Source organism: Salmo salar, chromosome 11 (genome assembly GCF_965601325.2).
Source record: "Salmo salar chromosome 11, fSalSal1, whole genome shotgun sequence".
Lineage (NCBI taxonomy): Eukaryota > Metazoa > Chordata > Actinopteri > Salmoniformes > Salmonidae > Salmo > Salmo salar.
In genome coordinates this window covers 99,464,587-99,483,241 of record NC_138301.1, presented here as the reverse complement: position 1 = coordinate 99,483,241, position 18,655 = coordinate 99,464,587, and the positions used below count along the sequence as shown (strand labels likewise).

The 18,655-nt window shown below is 44.1% G+C and overlaps 1 protein-coding gene across 4 annotated transcripts in view; it reads left to right on the top strand.

Moving 5' to 3' along the window:
• LOC106563238 (glutamate receptor ionotropic, NMDA 1) overlaps nt 1-18,655 on the top strand; it is a 35,500-nt gene that overhangs the window by 11,344 nt on the left and 5,501 nt on the right. The window contains exons 4-21 of one of the 4 annotated variants that reach the window (XM_014128635.3): nt 1,408-1,470; nt 2,173-2,270; nt 2,527-2,648; nt 4,000-4,174; nt 4,283-4,427; nt 4,662-4,748; nt 5,979-6,117; nt 6,679-6,806; nt 7,409-7,573; nt 7,715-7,833; nt 8,283-8,395; nt 8,658-8,806; nt 9,073-9,230; nt 9,741-9,902; nt 10,162-10,271; nt 10,634-10,779; nt 15,293-15,319; nt 16,118-16,231. In XM_014128635.3, the coding sequence (XP_013984110.1) occupies nt 1,408-1,470; nt 2,173-2,270; nt 2,527-2,648; nt 4,000-4,174; nt 4,283-4,427; nt 4,662-4,748; nt 5,979-6,117; nt 6,679-6,806; nt 7,409-7,573; nt 7,715-7,833; nt 8,283-8,395; nt 8,658-8,806; nt 9,073-9,230; nt 9,741-9,902; nt 10,162-10,271; nt 10,634-10,779; nt 15,293-15,319; nt 16,118-16,231 (2,220 nt within the window). The remainder of the gene's footprint in view (nt 1-1,407; nt 1,471-2,172; nt 2,271-2,526; nt 2,649-3,999; nt 4,175-4,282; nt 4,428-4,661; nt 4,749-5,978; nt 6,118-6,678; nt 6,807-7,408; nt 7,574-7,714; nt 7,834-8,282; nt 8,396-8,657; nt 8,807-9,072; nt 9,231-9,740; nt 9,903-10,161; nt 10,272-10,633; nt 10,780-15,292; nt 15,320-16,117; nt 16,232-18,655) is intronic. The other 3 variants (XM_014128637.3, XM_014128642.3, XM_014128643.3) reach the window with 3 other exon arrangements.

Genomic DNA, 18,655 nt, shown 5'->3' with positions numbered 1-18,655 from the left:
TGAATTAATCTATCAATGTCACAGAATCTTTGGGATGGTAGACAGTGTGATGTGATGCTGTAAGGAAGTAGTGTGATGCTGAGTTTGCCACATTTGGGGAGTTTGTGTCATTTCCTCATTTAATATAAATATTCTATTTATTCACATTTCATATTCCGTATCGTGCAGATTATTCACACTGTAATTGCAGGTTTATGTGCTGTGCTGCTGTGACAAGTCACAGGGACAGTAGTTATATGGGGTTCTGTAACTCAGCCCATAGCGAGAATCTTCTACCTGTAGTGGATTCAGTCAGAATACTGACATGAGCGACACAACATACAATATTCATGCTTGACTGAAGTAGCAAAAATAGAGCACTCAAAGAACTCTGGGAAAACAAAGCCAGTCATCTAGACAGTTTTTTTTTTTACCTTGGCATTGCAGTGCCACACAGAGACAGCTGCAAGATGGTGGAGGGCTAGAGAAAGAAATGGACAAAAATAGATTTGGGTTTGGGGACTCAATACATGATTTGATCATTTATATTCTAAAGGAGGACCGTAGTCCCATTCACTCCAGTTTGATTAATAATTGTTTTGTAATGCCATGATTTATGAGTGTGCACTGACCGTGACACACTACGACACAATAGCATGCAACATTTGGAAGGGGAGCAGTGTTTTACAGAGCAGCAGTGACTACAACAACTTCAGATTACATTTGAGGCATAACAGATCTGTAATCCTTTCAATGGAGTGAGCGTGAATACAATTGAGGAGAATGGGATTTACTTTGGATTTGCTTGTCAGGCAATATAATGAACGAATGCGGCAGAGTCACTGTAGCATTTGGGAAGTGGAGGACGCAGATCCTGAGCGCTCTGCCTGCGGTCTGAGCTGAAAGGTCGGGCATCAGGGGAGGCAGGTCTGTCAAGCAGAAGATGCTGTGTATCACTGCAAAATGGCTCCCTGACTAAGGCAAAGCAGGAGACTGCCTTGCGGCTCCTTTCATAATATACAGGATCTGAGTGGAATTCAAAATGGAGAGAGCCTGAGGGCCATTAGTTTGCAGAATTAGACTGTTTACCTGTTGGGATTGCTTTGCACTGACACACAGACATTTTAGCCCTTTCAATCTCATTGTTGTACAGAGAGTATGACTGTTTCTGGACCAATGCTGGACAATGGTTTGAGGGTCTTGAGTAGTATTTGAAAGATTGTGAATGAGGTCATATGACGTAGCATTAAATGGGATTGCTAGTGGTCAGTGGCTGTCTTTGATTTACTTTGCAAGCCCCAGTGTTAGGGATCCCAATTTGAAGCAGAAAAGTGAAGATTTGTTGGAATGCTTTACTGCGATTCATTTTCAACAGTTTTTAATATTCTTCTGTGTCTGCATATTTTCTCTGTGCACATTACTCATCAGAATAAAAAAAGGAACTATGAAAACCTCGACCAACTGTCCTATGACAACAAGCGAGGACCAAAGGTATATTTGCATGGTCAATGCACGCCGCCCACCAACTTTCCAAACGTAGCAACTAGAAACCAGCCCAAGCAGTCACCAGCCGACCCAGAAATGCCTCTATCTTGGTAGCACGTGTTTCTTTTTACTTTGAGACATTATCCCTATAATTTCACTGAACAATGATTTTGTTATGGAAAGACTATAAACATTAACAAATGAACAGCGCTCCGCTTCAACCATTTTAATTTTTTCATTCAAATAAAGGAATGCATGTTCTCAGAAGAAAAAAAAAAAGATTGCAAGTCTATTCCTTTGTGGATATCCGCTAGTGTGGGACAAACACTTTCCCAGATTACTACCCCCTCCTGTTTTGTAGCACCTCCCTAGTTTTCAATAGTTTTTTGTTGGGGGGAAAAGGTTCCACCTCACTCCCCTTTACCTGTTTTTAGTTACTGGTTGCATTGACCTTCTTCTCCCCCCTACCTAACATGCACGTCCTTCTTTGGAGCCTTGATAACCCTCAGTTTGCATGCGAAAAATGCAAACGTTTTTCCCCTCCAATTTGTTTTTAGTTGAGCCAATTTCCCTGGATCGCTTTCCTTTTTTTCCTCTCTCCCTTTTTCAACAAAATCTGCCAAATCGAGCACAACAGGTAAAGAGTCAGCATGGTTTCTGAGGTGGGGGTAAGTAGTTGGCTTGACTTATTTTGTGCCCCAATCACAGGCAGAGAAAGTCCTCCAGTTCAGCCAGGAGACTAACTTAACTGCGCTGCTTCTGGAGGCCAAAGAGCTGGAGGCCCGCGTCATCATCCTCTCCGCCAGGTGAGACCCTCCTACAGCACCTCCCATTTGTCCCATCAGGCCCCTCCCATCAAAAAGCCCCTCCCATAAGTACATTTTCACTATTCCTATTTAGACCACAACATGATTTACAATGACTTACATTTTACACTTCAAAGTGGTATAGTTTACACCTCTATTGCTAAATGCTGGCATGTCACACAGTAGTGATTTAATGCAATTATTTAAATGAAAGATAAGTAACCATGTCTGTGTCACTGAACATCTCTGTTTTCAGTGAAGAGGACGCTGCTGCAGTTTACAAGGCTGCCCGTTTCCTCAACATGACGGGCTCGGGTTACGTGTGGCTGGTGGGAGAGCGGGAGATGTCGGGTAAAGCCCTGAGCGAGGCGCCAGATGGTACGTACCGTACGCTGCTACCCAACAGCCACTTGGAAAACACTTCAGAATGCTGGCCTTTTTCTGGGGTCACCTTTCATCTCACCTCTACGATTAGGGCGAAAACCCATAGCTGAATGCTTCGTTATTAACGATGTATTATGTATGATTATTTGTTGAGTGTTAAGCATTTAAACGTTTAAGCATTTTTTTATGTTTAAAGGTTTTAAATGAGTCACAGAAATGTACACAATAATCTCTTAAACAAATGTTAACACAGTGTTAAGTCCTGTATCTCCGAACCTATTTATTTATAGTCAGAACTATTGATAGATGAAGTCGTACATGTATGTTTCCTAAAAATATATGTTGGGTTATCCAAAGTTTCGATTGCTGCCTTTATAGTGCCATTCTGATATATTAATAGCTTGGTTCTCATGAGTTTATAAAGGGTGTTTTGCAACCCCCACATTGAAGTGTAACTGAAATAGAATGGTAAGCTACAACTGTCCTTTCTTATGTCCCGGAGTCTGCACAAGTCTCACATAATATGTCACTTTGTGGTCACAAACATAAGCGTAAAACCCTAGGCACTCCAACACCCCCGATCCCCATTGTCTTACGTTAGGTGGCGTCACTCCTACGTGACGCTCGTCCCTCAGTGCAGACGATTAGTAGCGCAATCTAACGTAAGGCAATGCCCCGATCCCTGCAGATAATTCTTGTCAGTCATGTCCATGTCTCAGCATCTTTTGCTGTCTTAAACTCACCTCTGTGGCTTCTTTCAGGAGTCTGCAAGACTACTGGACCAGTTGCAATAAGAAAACTTAGCTGAAGTTGGATTGTTAATGTAATTTGTATATTAATTCTCTAATCTAGTTGATGTATGTTTGTTTGGTCCCACACATACACTATAGCTTTCTGCTTGTGGTATTTTCCAACCTAACCCCTATAAAGTGGGTGATAGAATTGAATCAATCCAACTTCAAGGGACTCTTTTTCCCCCCATGCTGGGCAAAGTTCACTAACAACCTCAAAATATTGATCAAGCTATTACTCTGTGATCATGTTGCCTCTTCTTCTTGGAAAGGAATAAAAAGAACATCCGAAATCAATTTCCATCAAGATGAAGTTCATGCTTCAAAAACTTCCAGCGCTTGTTTATTCCAGTGCTGGGTGATCCAAATTAATTTCACAAATAGAGCAAGAGGATGGTGCTGGATCAAAAACTTGCGGTTGGACCTTTCCTCATGATGGCTGAACAAGAGGTTCCTATAAGTTTTTAGTGTGTGTATTGCAAAAGGATCCTGATGGTTGGGAGTCTAGCAGGTCACTGATTTACTTTGTTCTGCTGTTGGTGTGATGTGAACAGGTCTCATTGGCCTCCAGCTCATCAACGGCAAGAACGAGTCGGCCCACATCAATGACGCAGTGGCCGTGGTGGCCCAGTCCATCCAGGAGCTCTTTGAGAAGGAGAACATTACGGAGCCGCCCAGAGGCTGCGTGGGAAACACCAACATCTGGAAGACTGGGCCCCTCTTCAAAAGGTACATTTGTATAATTTAGGAAGACACCAACATCCAAACACTTTCTCACTCTGCCTATTCCCCTACACTCTCACACTCAGATCTACTTCAATTTCTCCTCTCGCTCAGGGTTCTGATGTCATCAAAGTACCCAGAGGGCCTCACTGGACGAGTGGAATTCAATGACGATGGCGACAGGAAGTACGCTCACTACAGCATTCTCAACTACCAGAAGAGTCGACTCATTCAAGTTGGGATTTACAATGGAACACAGGTAACTTCATGGCAACAGTGATTATTTCTGTTTTTACTGTGATCTTCCTGTCTATTGCTATTACACCTCTATGAAGAAGTAAGCATGGTAGTTAGAAAGCAGGTTTTATTAGCTAGATGCTGAGCTGTTGCTAAAGCAGCTGACTCTTCAGTATTGGACTCCCCTGTGCTTGGCGCTCATCAGCTCCACACACTATGTCAGCACTCCTCTAATCATGGTGTCATGACCATGTAGGTGGTGATGAATAATCAGAGGAAGATCATCTGGCCGGGAGGAGAGACAGAGAAACCGCGGGGCTTTCAGATGTCCACGAGACTAAAGGTATCGCATTTTACCCTCTTCAAACAATGATATTTCGTGTATATATATATATATATATACTGAGCAAAAATATCAATGTAACATGTAAAGTCTTGGTCCCATTTTTCATGAGATGAAATAAAAGACCCCAGAAACTTTCCATATGCACAAAAAGCTTATTTTTCAAAAATGTTGTGCATGAATTTGTTTACATCCTTGTTAGTGAGCGTTTCTCCTTTGCCAAGATAATCCATCCACCTGACAGGTGTGGCATATCAAGAAGCTGATTAAACAGCATGATCATTACACAGGTGCACCTTGTGCTGGGGACAATACAAAGCCACTCTAAAATGTGCAGTTTTGTCACACAACACAATGCCACAGATGTCTCAAGTTTTGAGGGAGCGTGTAATTGGCATGCTGACTGCAGGAATGACCACCAGAGCTGTTGCCAAAGAATGTAATGTTCATTTCTCTACCATAAGCCGCCTCCAACGTCATTTTAGAGAATTTGGCAGTACGTCCAACCGGCCTCACAACCGAAGACCAACCGAAGACGAATTATGCCAGCCCAGGACTTCCACATTCTTCACCTGCGGGATCATCTGAGACCAGCCACCCGGACAGCTAATCAAACAGGAGTATTTCTGTCTGTAGTAAAGCCATTTTGTAGGAAAAAACTCATTCTGATTGGCTGGGCCTGGCTCCCAAGTGGGTGTGCCTATGCCATCCCAGGCCCACCCATGGTTGCGCCCCTTCCCAGTCATGTGAAATCTATAGATTAGGGCCTAATGAATTTATTTCAATTGACTGATTTCCTTATATGAGCTGTAACTCATAAAATTGTTGAAATTGTAGCATGGTGCATTTTATATTTTGTTCAGTGTATATATATATATATATATAAGTAAAACAACGCTTTATATCTTACAGAATCTTCAATGGAATGGGCCTGCAAAGGATTCTACTATTCTTTCTCTATACTTCTCTCTCATTTTCTCTCCATTTCTACCATTTCTACCGACACGTGTGTGTGTGTGTGTGTGTGTGTGTGTGTGTGTGTGTGTGTGTGTGTGTGTGTGTGTGTGTGTGTGTGTGTGTGTGTGTGTGTGTGTGTGTGTGTGGGTGTGCTTTATGTGTTCCTTGTGGAGGGGTTATTGTCCGGAGGGCTGGTGATGTAGAGCTCCCTCAGGGTCAGTGTGAGCTAATGCCCACTGTGTGATAAACAGCGTTCTCTCCCGTCTGTTATAGATAGTGACCATACACCAGGAGCCCTTTGTGTATGTGAAACCCACTGAGCAGGATGGAACCTGCAAGGAGGAAAAAACCTTAAATGGAGTGGCAGATATTAAAAAGGTGATCTGCACTGGACCAAATGAGACCATCCCAGGTAACACAACAGGGACGTTTATGATATCACTGTGCTTTTACTACGCCCGCTAAGTACCAACTGGAGATGCATACATATATATACAGTAGGTATCTATATATGTATGCATATTGCTGATTGTGCCTTTGTGTGATTGTTGGCGTGTGTGTGTGTGTGTGTGTGTGTGTGTGTGTGTGTGTGTGTGTGTGTGTGTGTGTGTGTGTGTGTGTGTGTGTGTGTACAGTGTGTACAGTGTGTACAGTGTGTACAGTGTGTACAGCGTGTACAGTGTGTACAGTGTGTATGTACAGTGAGTGTGCATTGTGAATACTGTATGCTAGAGTGTTTGCTTAAATGTTTGCAAACAGTGTGGGCATGTGCCAGCCTGTTTTAAGCAAACAGTGTAAGTGTGTGAAGTCTGGTTGCAGTGAACATATGTGCAGTGTGTTACTGTATTATTAAGTGAATGGGTGATTTTGGTTGAATAGTGTGTGGGCAAGTGATGTCTGGTGTTATAAAAAAAGTTTAAAAAATGTTGATTGATTGATTGTAACTTGCAACCCTCTGCTGGTTTGGTTACAGGACGTCCAATTGTACCTCAATGTTGTTATGGATTCTGTATTGACCTACTTATCAAGTTGGCTGGAACCATGAACTTTACCTATGAAGTACACCTGGTGGCTGATGGGAAATTTGGAACACAGGAGCGGGTCAGTTCCTATAAAAACTCAGACTTCTCTCTAGATAGAAAACATTACTGGCCAAAAATGATTTGATCAACAATTGTCTATTTGCATATATTTATATTACATTCTATTATGTAAGTTATGAAGCAAATTATATATAATCTTATCTCTGAGATGTGCAGTTGTAACATTTTGAAAATTATGTTACTGCACTCACAAAAACTGTTTTCACTATCACTAACTAAATCACTAACTACAATAAGTCCTTTAGCCGAGAGAGCCATGGAAACCTAGGGTCCCACCACATTGGGGACTTTAGTTCCATGTTGGAGGGACAAGGTGGTGGTTAGACCTACGCTGATCTGTCAAGATTTACTGAACAAGCAAGATGGGCTGAATGGAGCTTCTCTGGAGAGCCAAGCTCAGTTACCACATCTCTGAGCCAGAGAATACCATTCAGACCATACTGCTCATTTTCATTTGGGTTAAAGGCACCCTAGGTTTTTGCCTTTAGCTACTCACCAGAGTCAAGAGAGGGCTTACTTGTTTCTGATATAGGACACTTCATTCTGAAATTCATTGTCAGGTTGGGTTGGTTATTAACCCTTTACATCCATCTACCACAGGTGAACAACAGCAACAAGAAAGAGTGGAATGGCATGATGGGAGAGCTCCTGGGGGGTCTGGCAGATATGATCGTTGCCCCGCTGACAATAAACAACGAACGAGCCCAGTACATCGAATTCTCCAAACCTTTTAAGTACCAAGGCCTAACCATCCTCGTTAAAAAGGTATGTCCCCGAATTCCTCCCAAAATCTATGAGACAAACTGAAAGTTCATACAGACTATACCTGATTTAGTCCTCATTGCAGATGGGATGGTTGTAGACTGTAAGTGGTCTGTGAATGACTGTCGGTGCTGTGTGTTACAGGAAATCCCTCGCAGTACACTGGACTCGTTCATGCAGCCGTTTCAGAGCACACTGTGGCTGCTGGTGGGTCTTTCGGTGCATGTGGTGGCGGTGATGCTTTACCTACTAGACCGGTTCAGGTACAAGGGGATCCATGTGTCCGTCTGTCTATGTGTGTGTATATGTGTGTGTGTGTGTGTGTGTGTGTGTGTGTGTGTGTGTGTGTGTGTGTGTGTGTGTGTGTGTGTGTGTGTGTGTGTGTGTGTGTGTGTGTGTGTGTGGGTGCATGCGTACGTGTGGGCGCATTCGTGCACACGTGTTTTTGTGTGTGTGTGTGTGACATACTCTACCTCTGCTTATGCTCCAGACCTCTCCAGATGCTTCACAGTGGATGAGGGGACAGAGGTGAAGACTGGCTCCAATCATTCCACTGCTCTGCTCATCTGGCCTTCTCTTTCTGTTTTCTTTCTGTGATCTAGCTCGCTCTTACGTAGCCACTTACACAGACTTCCTCCCTGTCTGGTGTTGCCAGGGTTTTCTCCTCTGTCTTCTCGTGTATGTCTCACTTCACATCCTGCTCTCTCTCTAGCCCGTTTGGGAGGTTTAAAGTAAACAGTGAAGAAGAAGAAGAAGACGCCCTCACCTTGTCGTCAGCCATGTGGTTCTCCTGGGGAGTGTTGCTTAACTCCGGTATTGGAGAAGGTAGGAGAATACTATCACTAAATAACCTCTAAAGATCAGTACAGTTGTTAGTATACTAGCTAGTTAGTGTACTATTTCTGCAAATACTACCGGTATACGGATCAGTTTGTGATACTGATATTAACTGTAGAAATATTAGTGTTGCATGTCGATAAATAATGTCATATTTGGGAGATGCTACATATACATCAATATGTTGAGCCACATTTGGTGTCCCATAGAGTGAACATTTTGTAATGTTTTATGGCCTTTTCTTACCCAGGCGCGCCGCGCAGCTTCTCAGCGAGAATCTTGGGCATGGTGTGGGCCGGCTTTGCCATGATCATAGTGGCATCGTATACTGCCAACCTGGCTGCCTTCCTGGTGCTGGACCGGCCTGAGGAGCGCATCACCGGCATCAACGACCCGAGGGTGGGCATCAAGAAGTAGTCCTGCTTTAAATACATACAGAGAATCTTTTAGTACACGTCCACCTCGATAACTTGTGGATAGTAGGTTACATACTACCAAAAATGTACATGTTTAGCGAGGTGCGAAAATTATTGGGGGTGAAAATGCTGTAAAGTAAGTGGTTGTGTAGTGTCAAAGGTTTTCATTTTTACAGAGTTCCAGAATTGGTCAACTGTATGTGAATGCTGAATGTAATGTTCCCTCCAACCCTTCCTATCCTTCAACAGCTGAGGAACCCATCAGACAAGTTCATCTATGCCACAGTGAAGCAGAGCTCTGTGGACATCTACTTCCGGCGGCAGGTGGAGCTTAGCACCATGTACCGCCACATGGAGAAGCACAACTACGAGAGTGCCGCTGAGGCTATCCAGGCCGTGCGCGACAAGTGAGTCCCGGCCGGGCCGGCCTGGCCTGGGCGTGTCGGCCGGAGCTGGTCAGATAGTCAGGTTAGGCAGAGAGAGAGAGAGGGTCAGTCAGTCAGACCTGGGGGTTCTGGACCTCTGGAACAGTGAGACCCAGCAGGTCTTACTGCAGCGCTCCCTCTGGTCCAGGCCCATCATCCAGCCAAGACAGATCCAGGCTCAGACTTAGAACAGGGCTGCATGAACTGTGTCAGTAGCACTGACACCAGTCTATAGTTGAGCTAACGTTGAGTTGAGGAGCACCCTTTTTCAGGTTTTATCCAAGACGAGCTTCTTTGAGGTGGGGAATCCAATGGGGGACGCGCCGTCGTCCGTCCGGCATTGGATTTCATTTTTCAAGCGGCGGTAGACATGGCTGGTAACGCTGACTCACACTTTGTGTGGCCAAAGGGGAGCCGTAAATGTGTGTTGTGACAATCACTGTACTGTGGCACCGTAACCCCCTCCTCCCCCCTGCCTCCCTCCGCCAACAGCAAGCTGCATGCTTTCATCTGGGACTCTGCGGTGCTGGAGTTTGAAGCCTCGCAGAAGTGCGACCTGGTGACCACGGGAGAGCTGTTTTTCCGTTCGGGCTTTGGCATAGGCATGCGCAAGGACAGCCCCTGGAAACAGAATGTGTCCCTGGCCATTCTCAGGTCTGTCCCAGCCCAAGCAGCATTGTGTGTGTGTTGTTATGTTTATGTTCCTATTTTAACCATCCGACACAACGCTGTGTCAGCTCTCTTCTCTCTCTGTATCTCCTCATTCCTGCCCTTTGTCTGTCTGTTAGTCTGTCAGTCAGTCTGTGTTTGTGTCGTCTGTGTTAATGACATTCTGGGATTTCTCTTCTGGAGTGTATGGCTTGGCTTTATGTTAACTGTCTTACCTCTCTGCCCACTCCCCCCACCCCTGCAGTTCCCATGAGAATGGCTTCATGGAAGATCTAGATAAAACCTGGGTGAGATACCAGGAGTGTGACTCACGGAGCAATGCCCCAGCCACACTCACCTTTGAGAACATGGCAGGTAGGGTTCCTCGTTTGGGTTTTGAGAAACCTAAAAGTGATTGGACAAAAACTACAGTGGTAAGGTACTGTAGCCTTTTTTTTTTGTCCAATACTTTTTTTTGTTTTGTTACGTGAAGTGTGTACTGTTAAAGTAATTTGTTGTGGGTTACTGTAGTTCTAGTTGTTATAGCTGTGATCCTAATATCAACTTGCAAGGTTTGCAGCGGACGGCGTGAAGTGGAAGCAGGTCGACGAAAGGACAGTAACCGTTGACCTATTAGACTAGATTCACACAGACACAGTCATGGTCAGTGGGTTGCGGCTGAGTGTCAGATGGCGACTCACCACCCATCCCTGTGTCTGTCTGTCTCTGTCTGACAGGAGTGTTCATGCTGGTGGCTGGAGGCATAGCAGCAGGGATCTTCCTCATCTTTATTGAGATCGCCTACAAGCGACACAAAGACGCCCGAAGGAAGCAGATGCAGCTGGCCTTTGCGGCCGTCAACGTCTGGAGGAAGAACCTGCAGGTATGGCATCTCTTTCCCCCCCCGTAAGCACTGGCACCCAGGGGGGGAAGGGCAGAGATGGGCTGAGACACGCCCAGCATAGCCCTTCCTGCAGGTTCCTCCAATACAGGTGTACGACCAATCTTTTTTTTTCGTCACTATTAGCATCCTGTCTGACCTTGTTGCCAACTGGTGACAGTCACTCACGGATTGCTGTGTCACAATCAGTGATGAAGGTGTTCCCAAGGCATTACCATGAGCCACCGTGGGTCCATCCTCCAGTCCCTTAGACCAATGGACCTATGTCTCCTCTCTGTGCTGCAGGACAGTAAGGAGGCCTCTGGAAGCCAAGCTGTGGGCGCATCGATGACCCCATCGTTAGTATGTAACATAGACAAGAAACATTTCCACCCCACGTCACCCTTCACTTTTCGAATAAGAGTTAAGCTAAAATAAAAGTAGCTCTAACATGAGAACATTTCAAACTAAAAAATGCATTCCACGTTCATGGCATGAGCCAGTTAAGCCTTACGCTTACTTTAGCACATATGCAACGCAGGAACACAATTAGCTACGCAAAATGGCCCTTCTGCGTACTTGCATTGTAAAAATATGCAAAAGTGTGCAGCCCAAAATGTATAATGCATTGCAACTACTCAGAACGGCCATTTTGCGTAGCTAATTGCGTTGTTGCATTGCGTACCTGCATAGGGTATAAATTTGACTTTGTATGCTGCTGCTATAACGCTTTTAGGCTTTGTAAGGTCAGATGATGAGGACATGCAGGGAAATAAGGTAATCGATGAAAGTAATTTAAATAAGGAGAATCTCACATAGATTCATAGATAAACCTCATGCTTTTTAATAGCTGTAACAGTGTGTTGTTACACTGTCATTTCTGACCCCGACTCTCCGATGCTTGACGTCTATACTTGTCCAGTATTTACATCACTCCATCCCCCAGTATCCCCACCCCCTACAGTGTTTATGGACCCTAAACATGAGAGTCCTCTCAGAGAAAGCCTGCGTGTCAGTGACTTATTTCAGAACGGTGGTCACCTAAAGATAATCAGGCAAAAACCATTCCAACTACAGCTGAGTTATGCGCTCGCGCCTCAGTCCGTCTAGTCACTGAAGAACATGATTTGCCCTTAACTCCAATATCTTCCGCTGTGAAGCGTTGGTGGCCCCCCCAACTCCCTCATTCGCCTTTCCTTCGCATCATCCCGCCCCACCCCTACCTACCCTACCTCCCACCCTGCGCTGACCTACCATCCTCAGCAGGAGGAGCGTGGTGTGGGGGTACATGGGAGGGAGGTGACGGGGGCACACGAGCTGAGACGGGCAGTGGACACTGTGAGCCTGTGATGTGGCTCTGGCAGCCAGCCTGCCCCCATGCTGGCTCTTTGTTAAGCACTCACAAAAGGTCAGTGGTGCACCGGTTGTATTGACAGCAGGGCTGGAGGAAGGTACGGTAAGATCACAGTCTCCAGTGCGTGTCAGCAAATCACTGTCCTTCCGAGACTGTCTGTCATCTACCTTACTACCAGATGTAACTGTTGTCCATGTCTTCATGTCTGTGTACATGTATAGGCACATACGGTAGACAAATGCATGCAGGCGCCCGCTGAGAAAGGAAAAGGTCTGTGTAATATCTGTGTTGAAGACGAGGTTATATTGACACAGTTTATGAATAATTTCAGCACTACTGAACAAAGATGGCTTCATCCATGCAAATCGTACACAGCATTATTCTCAATAGGGCCTAGAGCTAATATGGGGTTCACATGCTTTAAACAAATGACAGTTTTCTGCTCTTGTTCCTTAACTGGGGCATCATGCTTGGAGTAGCAGAAGCGAGCAAATCATTGAATCTAATACAGTATGAAATGAACATTATTCAAATTATTACCATGTCTCTCGATGCCATCAATGCGATTACTCACAGAGAAAGTATAATTCATACAGTATTTTACACTATTCAGTATACACTATTATCATAACAACAGGGTTTGGTGACAGTTTATGTGAACTTTTCCTTTCTCTGTGGGTATTTCCAGCTAGGTGTCCAGCATCATTTTTACTGCTTGTGTGTTTGTATGTTTATATTTTTGTTTGTTTTTATACTTCTGTGCATAATGCAACATGTTTGTACATTTACGCCTTCCAACACAGGTACCTCCAGAGGATGTGCAATTCTGAATAACCTGTTTGAGTCCTTCTTATAGTTCACTATGTTGCTGCTCTGAACTGCTTATGCCTTAGTATCTTCTCCAGTAACTAACCAACCCATCCCAGCTTGGGCTAAATTTCATTTGGAATTTCAATTCACTTCCTGAATTGATTCAACTGAATTATAATTTACCCCTACTCTCACCACCTTTGTTTGCTTGTATCTACTGAAAAAGCACTGTGAACTGAATCTGTCCCCCTCCCTAGTTTAAGAGAAGCTACAGTATCTAGCCGTTAGTTTTCTCTGTTGTAGCAGGTCTTATTCAGAAGTGCACTGCCTAAAAGTGGAGGAGATATTAGGAGTGAGATCAACAAAATGTCAACGAGAACTAATGCACTCTAGTGGCTGTTGTTTCCTATTGGAGACAGGAAGCCGCTGCACATGCATCCAGTGGGATGCTTCCTCCATTGGACCAGCATGCTTTGCATGACCGGGACTTTGCAAACACAGCACTTCACAAGCGGTCGGTGTCGATTGATGTCACGTGAGACCTGGATATTCTACGCTGAAAAGTACAACAAGAAAAAAACAATTTTGACGAGAAACAGAAAAATACAAAAGAATAGAAAAAAACAATGCTTTGAGTTGCGTGGGCAATGAGCATTCTTTTTTCAATCTAAATGTCTCTATGCCTCATCTTTACCTCATTGATGGAGTTTTAACATGAGGTGACTTTGACCATTGACTAACATCTAGATGTCATCTTCCAACAGGAAATCCATTTTATTTACTTTTTTCTCACTGGTGACTTGTCCATCACTCCTCAGCCAATCAGCTCCACCCATCTTCCACACCACCCAATAGAACATCACCTCTTAATGCTGTGGCATTAAGAGAATGGGGATGGTTTGGGTGGTGATGGGTGGCTCAAACAGAGGCCCAGTCATGTGATCTGATGACAGGGGATGCTCTGTGGGTCCAGTGCTGGCCTGAGTTGACTGTCATGCTTTATGTTTTGTGTCTCCTTCTCTACCCCTTCCCTTACCGGCCCTGCCAAGCTCTTCCCATCCTTCCGTAGCCCTTTCTGCATGTTCTCAGATGAAATTCACACCACACTGCCCCCCAAGTGCCTTCTCAACTCCTAACTCACCTTACTCTCTAAATCTCTTACCCATCCACTCCTAGGGCCTCCCCATTCCCTATGACTAATTCACCTTACTCTACATCTCTTAACATGTATCTAGGCCTAGGACCTCCCTAACTCCTACTCTCTACATCTCTTACCATTTATCTAGGCCTAGGACCTCCCTAACTCCTACTCTCTACATCTCTTAACATTTATCTAGGCCTAGGACCTCCCTAACTCCTACTCTCTACATCTCTTACCATTTATCTAGGCCTAGGACCTCCCTAACTCCTACTCTACATCTCTTACCATTTATCTAGGTCTAGGACCTCCCTAACTCCTACTCTCTACATCTCTTTCCATTTATCTAGGCCTAGGACCTCCCTAACTCCTACTCTCTACATCTCTTACCATTTATCTAGGTCTAGGACCTCCCTAACTCCTACTCTCTACATATCTTACCATTTATCTAGGCCTAGGACCTCCCTAACTCCTACTCTCTACATCTCTTACCATTTATCTAGGCCTAGGACCTCCCTAACTCCTACTCTCTACATCTCTTACCATTTATCTAGGTCTAGGACCTCCCTAACTCCTATATCTCTTAACATGTATCTAGGCCTAGGACCTCCCTAACTCCTACTCTCTACATCGCTTACCATTTATCTAGGCCTAGGACCTCCCTAACTCCTACATCTCTTACCATTTCACCTAGCTAACCATCCCTATCCAGACCTCACAACAACTTGGCCAAAACCTCTCATGCCGCCTATCACCAAAACCTTCCCACACCCCCTACCTAATAAGCTCGCCAAAATCTCTCAGATTTCTCAATTCCACCCACAATCCCTGCTCTAACTCCAGTTAGTAGTATACTGTATAAAGTACATATATTATTCCATATACTACCACCCCAACACCATCTATTTCACTCCCTAGGGAATTTCCATTATACCCAGCCACAGGTATAATGACTCAAGGAGCTTCAATTATATTATACTATCTGTTGTTGTTTATCTTATGTTGGTATGCATTTTAGTGGCTCCCCTGCCTTATAGAGCACCTTTTTATGACTGCTTGGCTTGCAATGTGGTTGTTTCCTTTGCTAGCTTTTCTACTGGCTCGTTTGGTTCCCTTGGCTTTGCTTCTGGATCTTAAAGTAATAACTATCTAATAGCAAGAAGATGGATGTTTATTTATTTTTCTTTTCTCCCCCACCTCCTCCCCCCATGCAGCCCTCTTCCTCTCTAGAGACTCAGGATGTAAGAATACCTTAATATGAGATTTTGCACATGAACACTGCCACGTACCTATAGAGGACTTAGAGTAGCTGTGGGGCACTTTGATGGCATGAGGGAGGGAAGAAACACAGTTGATGTGTGAACATGTTGTAAGGATATGGTTAAACATGGGTTTGGGAAGATGTTTGAACCTCCAATGAATACAGTTGATTCTGTTGACTGTGACATTTCATAGTCATAGTATACTGGCTATTTAGTTGTTCGTCAGTCCTGGCTAATGTTTATTTTCTCTCTGAAAGGTTGTGTGTCTTGGGGTGAAGGGGGTGGAGGTAGGGTGGAAGTGATTATTTGGTGTATGGGTGTGTGTGTGGGTAGCGGTGAGTGTGTGAGTAGGATGTGGTAGATGATTAAAGCAGCATATCACGGGTGTCACCTACACATGCTCCTCAAACCATTCCAATGCATTTCTAGGGGCATGGGGGTGTTTGGATGTGTCAATGCTTGGCTAGGAATTTTCCATCATGTCCAGTCCCACTATGATGAAATGGCTGCCAATGTAAAAACATTCTTATGGGATTGGCCAGACTACAGTCCCAGACAGTCCCACCACTAGAAGAGGTGCAAAACTCCTGCTGCCTCCAATATCCAATGGAGACAACTTTGTGTCAGGAAACTCACTCTCATACCACTTCAGACAGTGAAATGGAAGAGGGAGGGAGGGTGTGGAGAGAGGGTGAGTGGGTGAATGGGTGAGACTGAGACCAAGGTATCACTCCACCCCAAGAATATGAATAATTGTTCTACATATATTTATTTTAGGATAGGAAAAGTGGTAGAGCAGAGCCCCCCGACCCCAAAAAGAAAGCCTCTTTTAGGTCCATCAGTACCTCCCTGGCCTCCAGCATCAAGAGACGTAGGTCATCCAAAGACACGGTAAGGAGATGAAGAAGGGAACAACATCTTCCCTTACTCTTCCTACTCTTCTCTCTCTTTTTCTCTACCTCTGTCTCCTCTTCTCTCTCAATCTCTCCCTCTTTTTCCTCTGTCTTTTCTACCGCCATTCCCATCTCTTAATTGTGAGAGAGACCCATTTCTCTCACCCATCCTACATGGCTCAGCAGCCATGGCCACGTGTCTGTCAGTCCACCATCATCAGCCATCCAACCAGATGCCATTTGTAAGCCGATGCCCCCTACAGGATACTAGGCAGCAGTGCAGGGCAGGGACTGGAGCTGGTGTGCTGGCTGTGAGGAGAGCAAATGCAGGGCCAGACTGGGCTGGCTTCATGGGATTAGTGGGTGTAGTACTGGAAGAGAGGGCAATGCAGCAGTCTGTCTTGCTTGTTTGGGCTGCTCTTCCTCCCTGCCAATGATCTGGATGTGGTTTTGACCAATTTGTCTCTTGGTGACTTTGTAGTGTGTGTATGTGTGTGTATTTGTGTTAGTTTCCTGTTTCTTTGATTGCCTGATCCTGTTCAATCCATCTTTTATACACTTAAATCCTGCACTTCCGTTTTGTTTGTTTGTTGGTTTTGATTTCAAAGCATGTGCCAACGTTATGCCATTTGCCAAAGTCAGTCAACCGTTCTGAAAACAAACTAACATTTTTTTTCACCAACAGACCATCTATTTCAGGATTTTCTTCATGGAGTTATATTATTAGATCTACTGTCTACTTTTGATTTGTCATGTTTACTTTGTGATGTTTGCAATCATATTGTCTGACAAAAGGATTTTCTGTGTCAATTTTGCATGCCTTTTAGGGTCTATTTCTAGGTTGTTAACGCAGGTGGTTCTATTGTGTCTTCCTCTGATTGGCACCTTTCTCGGCTTGAGATTCTTTGAAACATCACGCTTCTATTGTGTCCGCAGCTTAGACCCACTATAAAAAGAACTCGGGCCTTATTCACCTCTCTTTCTATTGGAGCCTTGCTGCAGCACAATAAGAGTGTGACGCTCTCTCATTTTCTCCACAGTCCAGTTGGAAGGGCCTGCTCTTTGCTGGTGGGGAGGCTCCTCCACAGTGGTCTGACAATCCAGTGAACCGCAACGTTCTCTGTCCTGCTGTTCACCCTAACATAGCTGGCTGATGAGCAAAATCTGAGTTAACCAGCTATGCTCAATCCGGATTTAGCTGAGAGTTTCACAGTAGATATCAAAGCTTTTTGGTTTTCCTTAATTATGTATTGGCCAAATCGAACATGGAAAAAAAGGTCTCTGTTGCTCTGTCTTTCTGTTTGATTTTCTCTTTTTTTCTTGATCTTATATCTATTCTGACATTTAGAGTGATGTTATTCTTTTGATCCAAATCAAAACTACAAATCTGCCATCCGCCACCTACTATCACCTGGAGGTGTTTCTATAGAATTGGTCAACTATTGGAGTGGAGAAGATGGAATGACTGGTGCTGTTGTGGGAGGTTTGGGAGTTATCATGCTCTTACACAAATCTATGGTGAAAAAGAGAAACCACACAAGTTACAACTAGACTTTAACCAAATATGAACCATCCTCAATCTTTGACCATTATTTTGATTTTATATAAGTGTTCTTCTTTTATATTAATGGTTATCAATGGACTTTTGAGTGTCAGTGTCCCTCACCCACATGCCACACTGCTCCTCTCTCCTTCTACAAGCATGTGAATTACTGTTATTGTTGTCAGTAGTAGTACTAGCAGTAATACTAGTAGTTGAGGTAGATGTAGTAGTATCAGTAAGAGATATTATTTTAGTACTAGTAATTGTAGTAATACAGAAGTCATTGTGGTAGTGGCCATACTGTAAGTATTGACGTATTGAAGGGTCTCTCTTTTGCTGGTCCACCTTCAGCTAGTAGGGGGTGCTCTAAGTGACACCACTAACAGCAGGCCCCTGAAGTAGGCCCACGTGGACGTCTAAACAGAGGTTGAAGCCCTGTGATGATGCAACGTTTAGATCTAAGTGTTAGGTCTTTTGTAATTATTAGTCAAACATCTGTGTTTTTTTTATATCTGTAATACCCTATGATGATGTTGACCCTTGACTTAGCATGGTAGTTGCATCATAACTTATAAAACGCAATATGGGTCAATGCTTGAAGAAAAACATCAACACAGCTTAAAATGAGACAATCATCAACATCTAAAATAATCTTTTGAATTTGCGGATTTGCGAAATTGACACCCAAAATAGATTTCATCAGGAATTAAAAAATGTATTTTTGTGAAGATAGAATGGATGGAGGTACACGGTGGATTATGATTGGCTTGTACTGAAGTGACCCTGTTCATCAAGCCATTTTCTTTAAGTCTTTTCACAGTGTGAAAAGGTGATGTTAATCAGGTTTTTCCAACTTTTACATTGTAAATCGGAATCAAT